The sequence below is a fragment of the Branchiostoma floridae genome, chromosome 18 (assembly GCF_000003815.2).
Source record: "Branchiostoma floridae strain S238N-H82 chromosome 18, Bfl_VNyyK, whole genome shotgun sequence".
Taxonomy (NCBI): Eukaryota; Metazoa; Chordata; class Leptocardii; order Amphioxiformes; family Branchiostomatidae; genus Branchiostoma; species Branchiostoma floridae.
Genome location: NC_049996.1, coordinates 7,877,229 through 7,892,028, shown reverse-complemented (window position 1 = coordinate 7,892,028; position 14,800 = coordinate 7,877,229). Strand labels below are relative to the sequence as shown.

The following is a 14,800-nucleotide window of genomic DNA, read 5'->3' as shown; positions in this document are numbered from 1 at the left end:
GCCTAATATTTTGCCAATCCATCAATCCATTCTGCAGTTATCCTCTTTAGAATGTCTTGACAAAAACGCCCCTGCAGTTCCGAAATTAAATGTTAGGGGGCTGAAACCTGCCCCACTTTGTCATGACACTGCAAGCTATCTACCAGCCAAATGTCAAGACCATATCACATCCAGGACAAGAGATACATTGAAAAAACTGCCATGATATAATATCGTCATTAATTATGCAAATGTACTCCTATTTTGCATAATAAGTATTTAATCTTGTACAACATTGTCTAAGGTACCTACATACCAAAAATCATGAAAATCTGTTGTTCCCTTCTTGAGTTATCCTCGTCAGAAGTTTTTGACAAAAATGCCCCTGCTATCCCCAAACTAGACGCTAGGGGGCCCAAAGTTACGTCATTTTTTTCCTGAGCACAAGAGCTATCTAATACTTAAAAATCTTGACCATAGCATGTTCAGAACACCGAGATAGCAAAACCGGAAGTTGCGCTGCAGTACCAAGGTCACACACCAGGGGGTTCAAAATTGACCTTGACCTTCGTCTTCCCAACCCCTACCTACATACCAAATGTCATCGTAGTCCATCAAGAGGTTCTCAAGTTATGATGACCACAAATATGCGGACACACAGACACACACACACACACACACAGACACACTCAAAACTATACCTCCATTTTTTCATGGAGGTAAAAAAAAAGCTTGTAGACTTCTTCGCTACACACCTGTCTTTTACTGTCAGAAACAACTAAACAGACTGTTTCGATCGTATTTTATTTCCTTTTTTTGCCAGGTAAACTGGTTTGGGAGAAATCAGCCTGAATATTTCTATTTCTTAAAAGCTTGTTTTAGTTAGGGGCAACGAAAAGTTAAGCTAGTGTTGCAATCGCCAAGTTTTTCAATCCACGTTCGTTTGATTTGTATGAAATCGTTTTGATTTTATGTATTTTTGATAATATTTATTTCTAACGATAGATATTTTGGATTATATTCATTTTGGATAATACATTTTTTGGATGATATGTATTTCAGATCCGTCAGAAACGACTAAACAAAGTTTTTCTACCGTAATTTATTCCCTATTTTTACCAGGTGAACTGTTGAAGAAGACATTTGCGTGAATATTTCTGTTCCTTAAAAGCTTGTTTTGATTAGGGGCAACGAACTATTCAGCTAGTGTTGCAATCGTCCAGCTTTTCAATCAACGTTAATTTGATTTGTATGAAATCGTTTTGGTGTTATGTATTTTTGATCATAATATTTATTTCTAACGATAGATATTTTGGATAATATGTTTTTTTTTGATAATATGTATTTTGGATCTGTAAGATATGACTAAACAAAGTTTTTTCTACCGTAAATTATTCCCTGTTTTTTACCAGGTGAACCGGTGAAGAAGACATTTTCGTGAATATTTCTGTTCCTTAAAAGCTTAAGCTTGCTTTGTTAGGGGCAGCGAGCCGTTAAGTGTTGTCATCGCCCAGCTTTTCAACTACGTTTGTTTAATTTGTGTGAAATCGTTTGGACAATATTTATTTTGAATAATATGTATTTCGGATAGTACGTATTTTTGATAATAAGCATTTTGGTTTATATGCATTTAAGATAATATGCATTTTGATGTTATTTAGTTTGTATGAAACATATTTCTAGATCCGTCAGAAACGACTGAACAAAATGCCTCTACCCTACTTTACTCCCTATTTTTACCAGGTGAACTGATGGAGAAGACATTGGCGTGAATATTTCTGTATCCTTAAAGCCTGCTTTATTAAGGGACAGCGAAGCGTTTAGTGTTGCAATCGCCGAGTATTGCAATCAACGGTCGTTTAATTTGTGTGAAATCGCTTGGATGATATGTATTGAGGATTTATGACGTCAAACTCTATGGAAACTCTCAAACGCACACATGTAAATCAATTTGTGGTGACTGCAACACTGAACGGTCCTTAACAAGCATTTACGCAAATGTCTTCACCATCAGTTCACCTGGTAAGAAAAGGGAATAACGTATTAATTAGTATGAATTTTTAGTCGTTTCAGACGGATTAAAAAAAGTCAATTATATAAGAACGAGACTAATCTTAAACTGATTTTCTTGCAATTGGTCCGTATGCACGTGTTTTCTTTTTGTAGATGTCAATATGAAGTAATCAATTTTCTTGGACAACTGTTAGGGCTGATAGATCCCTTAACATTGACAACAATAGAAAGAAAACTTATGCATACGGAGCAAGATTTAAACGCAGAGTCGAACAACCCTTTAGACCACAAGTTAGGGGTAATCCCTGAACTGTTCCACAAAGAGGAAAACATTATTACAGATCATCCAGATAAAGAGAAAGATCATGTTATTCAGGCACTGAGAGTGTGCGGTTACCCAAACTGGGCCATTCAAAAGGCCACCACACCTACGAAGCAGCATTTATTTTCTCAAGAAATATTAAAAGAAATATATATATGTAGCGATTTAGATAATTAGTTGTATGGCGTTAATATTGCGTGGCGTAAAAGTAGGGTGTGTGGTTCAGAACCCTGGGGTACTGGTATCGAATCCCGATTTAATCCGAAGTTGTGTCCTTGGGAAAAACACTTCATACAAAGTTTCTCACTTAACACACTCGTGGTAATGGGTATCTATCTTTGGTTATTGTCGTCAAATGGATAGGACGCTAATACAAACGGAGGTCTAATCCATGTTTAAGGATAACCACACCTCAGTGACTTAAAAGAACCCACCACACTTATTAAAACCACTAGATGTCCTACACGGTGTGAGTGGATCAAGTAAATCTGTTAGTAAGATGCGGCTTGTACTCTTCAGTACATATTTGGTGTGTAACACCACGAGGTCGTTTACCGGGTGTGCAATACAAACGAACTCAATACAATATTCAATACAAATTTCACATGCAACTGACACTTTAATGGCTTTTGATACAGATCCTTTCCCCTTTAAATAGCCTATTCTAATTCCATCTTCCATTTTTATTATATCTGTTACTACTAGAGATAGGTATCTCCATCATGCAAGTAATATTATACACGGATCAAGGATGATATTCAAAGAAATATGCGATTTTGAAAACTTAGTAGATTAAACTGCCATCAGTCTGTAGGAGATTGATACTGAATCAAACGTAAGTATTGAAAAATGATGATACAATCAACATAAGAGAGAATCAAGAGAATCTTTTTTCAATGTTAGAATTGTTGCCATTCAAAAGAAGTAAACTCAGTTGACAGTAATAACTGGATTATGTTTGATATCATGGGCCAATGAATGCTAACAGCAAGCATTAAATCAATCCTATAGTCAGGAATAGGGGTGGGTACCGGTACAAAAGTTTTGTTTTGTTTTTCTCTTATTTGACTGTTTCAAAAAACCGGACCTGAAAAAATTTAGGTGAACCAGATAATGGACCTATTTGAAAATGAACAGATTATCTGATTAGGCATTCACACGTTTTGAGGCTTACTGGTCGAGGAAACTAACAAGAGTGAAGTAGAGTAGAATCTATTGTCTTTTCTACCTAGTTATACAGTCAATAGTACCGAGGCAGTTAGCTTGTACGATATCAAAACACCAATTGCAGTCAATTGCTCCACAAAACAGATGTGTTTGTTGCGAAATGCACCATTGTTTTAAGTATCGCCCATTCACAAGTTTTCACATACTGAATCAGGTTCAGGTGCTAAAACCTGATCCTCCACACCTGAACCGGACCTGAATTCCCTGTACCGGTACCCACCCCTAGTCAGTAATATGGTGTTTAGGCTTTCTAAATGGTGAAATCTCAGGCACATTGTTTCACATGGCCTGTTTCCGTAATCTTCGTAACGAGAAAATTGCAAATAACATCATATACATTTCCACTGCATCATGTTTACTATAGTTACACAATCTCTGTTTAACTGATATTCTTATCTTGCAAATACTGGACCTCTTGTTAAAGTCATTATGGTACAAAAACAGTTGAAACATTTTCCTGAAATCTTCATGCACTAATTACTACACCGTGAACAATGAAGATTTCGCAAAAAAGTCTATATCTCATTCTTACAACATAAGCCATCTGATTATTTCAATGATGCCCTATCTATTTACATATCCTATCCTTTGACTCCGTGGCATTTTTTCTCTTTTCTCTTGCAAGAGCCGATAACTTTTTTATCGAGTTTTTTTATCAACCTTATAAAACTTTGCAATGGTGCCATAATCATATTCAAAACAAATTCACATAATAGATTGCCCAATGTATGATAAGACAGACAAAATTGTTACAACATTGCACAAACAAAAACTATCATGAGCTTTTCATATCTCTAGTAGTATGTAACATAACCCATATAAAACTCTGTAGAACAGAGATTACAGCTGACATAGCATGTATATATTTCCCTTTAAAACATAATGTTCTGGACTATCAGTATGCATGATTAAAGTTTTTCATGAAGTACATAATGTATTTGAGATTGAAATAATTTAACTGTCATGTATGTACACGATGCCGTACTTTGAACCTGCTTAAATACCGCGCATTAAAGCTCTCTCTCTCTTTCTCCCTATAATTAAAGTATGCAATGCATGTGGCTAGATTAGAGCTTGCTTTTAATTACGTAATAAATCATTGAGACTGATTACATTTTGAGTGATTCCCTTTGAAATAGGAAGGTGTACAAGGAATCTTAATGCTGTTGTTGCTGTCAATGCTGTCTCTAACGGCTCAGCACTAGAGGCAGGCAGCATGGGAAAGGCGATGCTGAACAGGGTCTTCTGGGCTGCTGCAGTGGTTCGGGTGACAGGGGAGGAGCGTTACCTGACATACGTCAAGTCAGTAAGTCAACGGCTCAAACTAGAAACTAGTCTCTTTTTCATCTATATCCGGAGCGGTCACCGAACGCACTACGTCTGTTCCGCCTACCACTACGTCAGTTCCGCCTGCCACTACGTCAGTTCCGCCTGCCACTACGTCAATTCCGCCTGCCACTACGTCAGTTCCGCCTGCCACTACGTCAGTTCCGCCTGCCACTACGTCAGTTCCACCTGCCACTACGTCAGTTCCGCCTGCCACTACGTCAGTTCCGCCTGCCACTACGTCAGTTCCGCCTGCCACTACGTCACTTCCGCCTGCCACTACGTCACTTCCGCCTGCATCTGCTTCAGTTCCCCCTGTGGAGGCAAGCTTGGTGCTTGCAGCGGCGGTTGCTCCGTTGTCCTGTTGAGGCTTGTTCAGATGAGAGCGTGCAGTTTTCTCGACATCAGCTAACGTTGTCTTGGGCATTTCTGTAGCACACACTGTGGTCTTCCGATTGCTAACAGTGGCAGTACATCCACTGGCCTTATTAAGACTATCTAGCTGAATGCGTGCTCTGTTCTCCTCCACATCAGTGAAAGTTGTCAGGGGTATGTCTGCAGAAGAGCTGGTCTCACACGCCGTTACGGTGGTCCTCTGCTTCATGGCAGCGGTGCTTGCTCTATTGTCTTTGTTAGCTTCAGCCAGACCAAAGCGTTCCCTGATCGCCACCTTCCATTTCTTCACCACCTTCGATGTTATTGTCAGCATCAGGGCCAGTAGAAGGCCCTGAGAAGCATTCAGCACAATGAAGATGTACTCGACAGCTCGGCTGTTGACGTAAGGATAGATGAAACCGAGAATCCAGGTAAACCCCGTCAGGAAGGAGATACGCAAGTAAACCCAAGCCTTGCTGCTGCTCGAACGTGACTTTGCCTTGTCGGCTATCACAAATGACTTCCGTATGGCAAGCAAGACAAAAGTGGCCAAGACAGCATTGACCAGAATGGCGCTGAAAACAGGGACTCCAAAAGCCAGCAGGTTGGCTACCGGATTGCCGATCCAACAGTTCTCTCCGTACCCCACACTGACGGAACTGCCGAACTCTACAATCACGGTCACTATAACTATAGGCATCGGCATCAACCATGTGTACAACAGGTACTGGTACAGCTTCGCTCTTTCTAAAGCATCACGAAACGTTAGAAAGAGGTCCACGGCAAGCGCGTTCATGGATGTGAAGGCCGTCAACAAAAAGTAGTGAAGAATGATCGCGAACGCTGCACAAGCCGATCCGAGGGGGACCCTCACACGTACCATAAACAAGACTTCAGCAAACGCCATGCATACCAACACCTGAACCTTCAGCTTTTCTGGGACTTTCTCCCACTGGCCAGACCTGATATTGTGGACTACGTAACCGAACACTGCTACAGCGGACGCTATCACAAGACCTAGGGTTAACCAGCCCTGGTCAGCGTCCCAAGGGCTAGCTGTCTGTGTGTAGTTTGAGAAGTACTGAAGAATACACTCTCCGCAGATCGATGCTGTTGTGTTCAGAATGGCCACCTGCTCAGCTGTGCAGGACACGTTAGAACCCAACAGGTGGACGCTACCACTGGGAAGGACACGGAACTCTTCCGATGTGAACGTCAGAGCGGGTTCGCTACAGTTTTGTAAGGGGGTGGTATTGTTTAATGAGCCGTGAGTTCTACGGGAGGACGAGAATAACCTGCATGTGTCTGCAAAAGGATCGTATAAAGTGTCGGAAGGACACTGATTGGGACTGTTTCCACCACTCCCATACGAATTAAAGTTGAACAGATTAGTTAGTGAAAATCTTGAGGGGCAGTTGTCCAATAGATTGCAATCATTTCGTAATTCATCATTACCCAAAGCTGAAGCACACTTAAGGTTTGCGGTTGCCGTAAGAGACAGTCCTTCACAAAGAGCACAGTGAACATTTCTGTAAGTCTTATACCCAATGCCTATTGGGTAACTGTAGGACATACAGGAGGAGATATCACAACTCTCTTCTAAAATATCAACATGGAAACATAGTCTAGCATGCAATGTGTCTAAAGGGACAAACGCTATAGTTTTCGTTCCAAAACAATATGTATCACTACTTTCAATGATGCTGTTGTATTCTTGGGAACCCCTAGGGATTTGAGGAGACAAGTCAAGCATCCCTGTACACTCAACTTGCGACTCCCAAGGAATTGTCTCTGTTAAAGACACATTGTTACAAATTGCACAGAATATGTTTCTGTAGGGGATTTTTGAAGCGTCCTCAACTGGCATTCGGTAGACTAGCTCACTCGGATCGAAGGGGTCCACTTGTTTTAAACACTTATCCCTCGTGATGCCATCTGTCCACTCATCTGGGCAGTCCACAACCATCCAATAGGATTCTTTTTTTTCCGTGTCTTTTATGAAGCGATGAGAAAAGCCAGACACACAGTCCCACTTCAGATGGTGATGGTCAGACGGCGTCTGGGATTCACTGCCTTCTCTGTAGCGGGTGCAATAAAGTCTGAATAAATTACAGCGCCATATGTAAGATATCTTATCTTAAGAACATTACCACGTGCTTTTTACTTTAAGCTAAGAATTCATAATCATCTTAAACGCTAGCAGAATTCGAATATTAGACAAAACTGATTTCCTTCTGGCGAAATGGACCACTGTTTTGAGTATCGTCCATTCACATGTTTTCACATACTGAATCAGGTCCAGGTTCAGGTCCGGACCTGGACCTGATCCTCTGGACCTGAACCCATCTCTACTTGTTACCTGACGCCCCTGGGTGCCCTATTACAGAGAATGATTGTCTTGGATATCTACAATCAGCAATCATATCCCTGTATGTTTGTCTCACCAAACATGACTGAAACTCCTCCTAGCTTTTTACTGAATTAGAAGGTGGTTGTTTTTCAAGCATGCAGCCCAAGCCGCTGAGGCTGCTAGCAGTGTGATTTTACCAGGCTAGTAGAGGTTTACTTACTCAAAGTCTTGGCAGCAGTCACCGAAAAAGCTGCAGTCTTCGTCACAGTAGCAAAGTCGTAATGGGAAAGACTTTGCACAGGTGTAGTCTCCACCGCAGTCCTGGCCGACAGAGTCCGGCGATAAAGGGTCTGAGAAGACAAATGGGGAAATTTGGGATAAATTTTTCAAACCTTTTCCTTTTTAAACAAATAGCTATTGTACATGGAATGAGTGAGTGAGGTAATTATTGATTGAGTGAGAGTAATCCTGAGTGAGTGAGTGAATAAGTGGGTGACTGAGTGAGTGAGTGAATTTGTGATTTCCTTGATTTCGTAAAGTTTGGACATTCACGATGCATTCTTAGTTACCTTTTCAGAAATATTTCAGTAACGCGAATAGAACAGAGCTACAGGTTTGCCCAAGCCCTCTTACCAACACATTCCATCACGTCACAGTACTTCCACCTCAATGTCGGGTCCGTGGTGTAGCACCAGGGCCGCTCCTTATTGTCAGGGTTACGACAGAAGTTCTCCTCCAGACCTGAATCAGGATGCGCCTGTGGTGTGTGGGGATGGTTGTGGGGGGACTGGGAGTCCCATCTCTGACACACCCGGTCTCCTGCCCTGTAGATATACGGTATATAAGCGTGTAAAGAGCCGGTGGTGTGTGGGGATGGCTGTGGGGGACTTTGAGTCCAATCTCTGACACACCCGGTCACCTGCCCTGTACAGATATACGGTATATAAACGTGTAAGGAGCCTGTGTTGTGTGGGGATGGCTGTGGGGGGACTGGGAGTCCCATCTCTGACACACCCGGTCTCCTACCCTGTATAGATATACGGTATATAAACGTGTAAGGATCCTGTGTTGTGTGGGTATGGCTGTGGGGGGACTGGGAGTCCCATCTCTGACACACCCGGTCTCCTGCTCTATGTACAGATATACGGTATATAAACGTGTAAAGAGCATGTGGTGTGTGGGGATGGCTGTGGGGGGACTGGGAGTCCCATCTCTGATCATCTCTGACACACCTGGTCCTGTGGGTTGGAACATGCAATAGTTAACGTTATAGACCACTCTCCAACTCACATGCTGGTTTTGAAACGGGGTTCGCATGCATAGTAATGATCCCCACGATTTCAATTTTGGTAGACATTCATGAAAGCCTAGTTAACTATACCCCGTTGCTCTCGTTAGCAATGCCCCGGAATTTGATGTGACTGTGAAATAATTGATCACCCCTCGTAGTTTTAGGTATTATCGTGTTTCCGACGGGGAATCATATAGTTTTTGCTGTTGTGTTCTTCTTGTTCTTTTTCTTCTGTCTTAAACCAATAAGAGCTTACAGAATGTGACTGACCAACACATGAACTAGATATTAGCTGTTCCAGCAATTAAGAAGAGGTCTGCAAGAGCAAAATCTGCCCTATTTCTAAAAAAAAAGCATTTTACTTAAAGGGAAACATCCTGCATTTTCTCGAAAGTGTTGCCTAGCTAGTGTCGGATGTTTTGTGCATTTGTGGCGTCAAAGTCTTTATGTCGAAGGTTTTGAGGTTCCTAAAATGCCCAGTTAGTCTCACCTGTTAGTCTGCCCTGCGTAACTCCTTCCCTTATCCAAAGCGTAGAAGCATCGCGTCGGGGGAGCTAAAGTCAAAACAAAATGGAGGAGGTATGAAAGATAAAACATTGAACACATACACTTCTACTGTTGTCACATATATATCGAGCTTATGTGAATGTACGATCTGAAACATATCTTGATGTCTCTATCATTCTATGTTAAATTCCGTCTATAAAATCTGATAAATTTCTTTCGCTTAACATGGAAGAGCACAAACTTGCTCTAAAGTAGATATGACAACAGAGATTTTTATGGTATCGCAGTTAGGTTGGAAAAGTTACTGTGTCTATTATGTAGCCCCTATACGCTGCAGTCATGGGTCGTAAGCTTCATTTTATGCGATCGTGTTCTGTTGGAAAAGGTGCTAACTAATTAACACGACCAGGTTAAAGATGTGTATCCGTCCTTGGTTCAGGAGGTGAAAGGCAATGGAAGGCGCTGGCGAACTTTATTCGTCAACGAAGAAAATACAAACGTTGAATTTACCGTCACAGGCGAAGACCTCCTCGCAGTACATCCACCTGATGAGCGGGTTGTTTGTGTAGCACCACGGCCTGTCCTTTCCGTCCGGGTTCCGGCAGTAGTTCTGCTCCAGCCCTGCCCGTGGGTAGGCCTGGGGAGTGTGGTTATGGGGGTGGGGGTTCTGAGATGTCCACAACTGACAGGAGTTGTCCCGGTTTGCAAGGCCACGGTAGCTTGTCCCTCTGTCATGTATATAGTAACAGACTGTGGAGATATAATGTTACATTGTAAATGTTGTTCACAAAAGAAGGTGCTCGTAAAATTCCATTTTTGCATGCTTTATAGTTGGCACAGAAAGTATGGGCTACATTGATGTTCAAATGTTTAACTCCCAAATAAACCGTACGTACCGCAGTTCTGCTCGTCACTGTTGTCCCCACAGTCGTCTCTGCCGTCACACCGAGAAAGCTGATGGAACAGGGCTCCATTGTCACAGGAGGCCGCTGGAGAACGATAGGGCACTGTCCATCCACCACTCATCCATAACTTATCATTCAACTATCTCTCACTGTCTCTCTGTCTGTCTCTGTCTCTTTGTCTCTCTGTCTCCCTCTCTCTGTCTGTCTCTGTCTGTCTCTGTCTCTCTGACTCCCTCTCTCTTTCTCTCTCTCTCTCTCTGTCTCTCTCTTTCTTTCTCTTTCTCTCTCTTTCTCTCTCTTTCTCAGAGTGATACAGAATACAAATATTTATGTGTTATATGTATTAATTGGAATGAGCGGGGTGTTAGTGGCTCAATCCTTGCCCAGCATGTATACACATCAATAATAACTAGCGTCTACTATAAGTAACATTACAGCCAAGTTACTCACAGCAGGACTCGTCGCTGCCATCCAAACAATCCTCCACATCGTCACATCTAACATCTTGTGAATACGGAATACCATAGCAGGGAATGTGGGTAAAGGCACACATTTTTTGTGAATCTATACACTGTCCATTGCTGCAGGCCAGCCTTCCTTGACGCTCGCCTGTATGAAGTATACAATAAAGGAATTCGTTTTTTAACATTATTGATATCTTCTTTAAAAGATAAATATATATATATATAAGTTTGTACTTACAAAAAAAAAATCATTACACACATGGGAGAGCTGAACACAAAGCACATTATTCACGATTGTACTTCCTGAAATTGCAGCCATGGCTTTTGCACAACAGAAAGGCAACAGGTATAATTGCAGAATGTTTTCCCGTAACCCTTTTTCAGGCCACTCGTACACAATAACACATCATATCACGAAGAACAAGATATAAAATACAGCAAAAACATTTTTTTCTTGAAAGCAAAAATACACTCATCTATTGATTTACATGAAAAAAACTACACAATCCAATACAATCTTTTTGGGGAGAATTACTATCAAAATCTCTATAAAGTCAGCATGAAACGAAAGTAGAAAAATAGGTTTGAAAATGGACACCTAAAACTGACCTTGGGAAATCTGAAGGTCAAGTGTCTGAAAGTGAGAAATTCTGTACCTAACTCACCTTAATAAATCTACAAGTACAAGAGAAAGGCAAAGAAATAGGAAGAAACATTGTGTCCATACTCACAGCAGTTCTGCTCGTCTGTATTGTCTCCACAGTCGTCTGTACCGTCACACACGTCTGTCTTGTTGATGGCGGCTCCACTCGGACAGATCTCTTGATCTACATTCAAAAAGACAAGATAAGTCAGAGGTACAGTGGAAAGGTCTCTACACTACTGGTCCATTTGTGTAGATTTTAATCTCTAGATTTGAAATAAAGTCCTACTCGAAGGTCAGGGGTGCCTAAGCATTTGCACAAATTTCATTAAATTTGCATTAATTTTTTATAAAAAAATGTACAAATCGCTAGCTAAAAGCGTACGAGGGTTAGGGCGACTATCTCACAGAGCAGGTAAACTATGTTCATTAACTGGTCCAAATTGTTACCCAGACCTTGCATTTATTTTACAGTTTCCAAAAAGATTCAATTTTCAAAATGTTTTGAATGGACAAGAACAAGTAGTATCGCCAATAAGAGTGGTAACTTCATAAGGCAATGGTATTATTACTATTTCCAATAAAGATATTTTTGTATTTGCGTTAGGAACAAAACATCGGATTTAAAATCCCAGGCGTTAACCTATGTGTAAGGCTGACCGGTCGCCTGCAAAAGGAAAATGGAAGAAAAATTCGCAAAGTTGCCACAATAATGTGTTATCGACAGGCGCAGCGTGAGATGCCTGACTTACCGCAGTTGTCTTCATCGCTCCCATCGTCACAGTCCACTATCCCGTCACAGGCCACGTTATGTACGTCACAGTTACCGTCTGTACACACCGTCCTCTCAAATCCGGAGCAAGCTGGACCAACATAAGAAGATACACAGTTATGAAGGGGAGATAATTTTATGTAAAACTACCAGTGTCTGAGAGGATTTATAGATATTAGTCATATTACCCCTTAAATGCTGTAGAAGACGAGAGTCATTTATGTCTATTAGTCATTTGTATGATGTTATAAGAGAAACCAATCCTATTATTAATTTAAAAGAACCAACATATTATTATAGAAGAAGTGGGTAATTTCGGTGTACCTGTGCAAAACCGGTTTTTCTTATTTGACAGGTCAAGAAAAACCGAACCTGAAAAAAATTCAGTACACCGGATGTTGGATCTATTGGAAAATGAACGGATTATATGATCAGGCATCCACACGTTTTAGGGCTTACCCGTCGAGGAAAATAACAATACTGAAGTAGAGTCTATCGTAATTTCTACCAAGTTTCACAGTCAATCGTACGAAGGCAGTCAGCCTTGTAGGATTTAAAAACGGCAGAGGAAGTCGAATACTCCACAAAACAGATTTCTTTAATTTGTAGCGAAATAGACCATTGTTTTGTGTATCATCCATTCACAAGTTTTCATACACTGAATCAGGTCCAGGTTTGGACCTGGACCTGCTCCTCTGGACCTAAAATCGCACTGGACCTGGATTTACTTTACAGCTACCCACCCCTAGTATACTGTTGCTCTTTTCTACTCGATATATCTGGATATATCATTTTAAATGCTTCCCCAAAAAAGTAGACATGCCGTACTCTACTCCATCACAAAACTGTAGGTTTATCGTTTGTTGCGTATTATTTAGTAATAATGTCAAATTCTCCGTGTTTTTTTTTTTGCTTTGTTGTGGTACAAAGTACTCCCCAAGCAGAGGTTATGCACTTACTTTTTTGTCGCTTTTATCGGGATTTCTATTTTGTATTGTAACTTCCTGTATTGCTGTATCCAGTCTAACTAGGTGTCCAACCTTAACCCTATCCAGACTGGGCTTTTTGGGCCTTCCCTGGCCTGGGGGGGGGGGGGGGCTCATTCGACCCCCCCTTCGTATTTTCAAAACGGCTTACTGTACGATCACCAAATTTGTAGGGAAGGTTTTGCTCGTCGATTTTTATAATTCCTGAAATTTTTATATCATTATGACGTAATATGACGTAATTATGACGTCATTAATTCATATTTTTGGCTAAAACGGGGAATTCCCATAATACCTAAATATCTCACTCAAAAACTTACCAATAAAGGTTTCGTATTAATATTTAAGTGTTATAAGACTTCTGTTGTCAAAAGCCGACGCAACGACGTCAAAATGACGTCACAGAATGACGTTATCTGTAGTTTAGCTATCCATGGCAACACGAAAAATCATAAACTTCCCCAATTTTTTTTTGAAAATGTTGCTAACAATATTTTAGGAAAACTCACCAAGTTTGGTTGTTCTAGCACAAGCCGTTTGGGAGCTATAGAGGGTCAAAGTTGCCGCGGGCACTTTTAGCTCCCCCCCCCCCCCCAGTCTAGATCTGGATAGGGTTAAGCCTATACACCTTACTTTCAGCCCCAATAGCTATCTGCCACTTGAAGACCATGACCACAGCGTGTCTAGAACACGAGATATCGTACCCGGAGGTTTCGCTGCAGTACCGTAGCGAGCCGCTTGGGGCACCCAAATTTAATCGTTTCTGGATCTCATCAAGACTGGGTAGGTCAAACCAAATATCAATACATTCCATCCAGCGTTCTCGAGTTAAGCTTGTCTTCTACACACATACAATTAACACACAAACGCTACCCAAAATATAACCTTCTTGACGAAGGTAATAAAAAACGTCTAACATGCGCAGTCGGGTGAGATACCATCTTATGTAGTACTGAGCACTTACCTTGGAAAAACTTGACCTCTCCGATTGGTGTATGATACTCATTCGGGAACTCCAGGCGCCAAAGCTGTCCTGTGGTGAGGAGCCCAGTCAGGTAAAATTCTGTCAGATCTAGAAAGACTTTCTTAGACATTGGTTTCTCACCCCTGAAGTGTGTGTTGTGTGGCACAGTGGTCCATTGCTGTCCTGTCATAACCATGACTTTAGCATCCATGTGCCTGCTATGTACGAGGAGTTCACGCATAGACCAAATGCGAATCCGAGAAAGCGTCATTTGCGTCTGCAGATCAAACGTCAGCTGCCAGGTGGCGTCTTCATCCCCACGCCTCCAAGTCGTCTTGAAGTTGGAGTCCAAGACGTACCTGGCATCCCACCGGAGTCCGTCACCCCCCTCCCATACGTCCGGTGTCACCCATGTCGGGTCGGTCTCCACCCAGCCACCTGCAAGTAACAGTGTTTCATTAATATTTTATGGAGGTATGTGTAAAACTAGAAAGGCCGATATTTTCTTGAGAGCAAATACAGCATATTTCAGTCATGCCCCATCCCGGGCCATGAATCATGTTTCATGGAGGTATGTATAAAACTAGCATCACGCATAAGGAAAAGAGCTTGACGGGTGATTTTTGACCGAACGATGGCCGGGTTTTCTCGATTATTGGTCGATATTAAGTCATTG

The 14,800-nt window shown here is 41.6% G+C and overlaps 1 protein-coding gene across 1 annotated transcript; it reads right to left on the bottom strand.

Annotated features, from left to right (window-relative positions):
* Positions 1-2,710: 2,710 nt before the first annotated feature.
* Positions 2,711-14,608, bottom strand: LOC118405329. Its single transcript, XM_035804773.1, has 10 exons — positions 14,125-14,608; positions 12,155-12,265; positions 11,491-11,586; positions 10,746-10,904; positions 10,287-10,379; positions 9,901-10,140; positions 9,374-9,437; positions 8,226-8,416; positions 7,813-7,942; positions 2,711-7,320 (listed from the first exon to the last, which is right to left on the bottom strand). Exons 1-10 carry the CDS (start codon positions 14,393-14,395, stop codon positions 4,866-4,868), a joined length of 3,810 nt encoding a protein of 1,269 aa, XP_035660666.1. The 5' UTR covers positions 14,396-14,608; the 3' UTR covers positions 2,711-4,865.
* Positions 14,609-14,800: the final 192 nt, after the last annotated feature.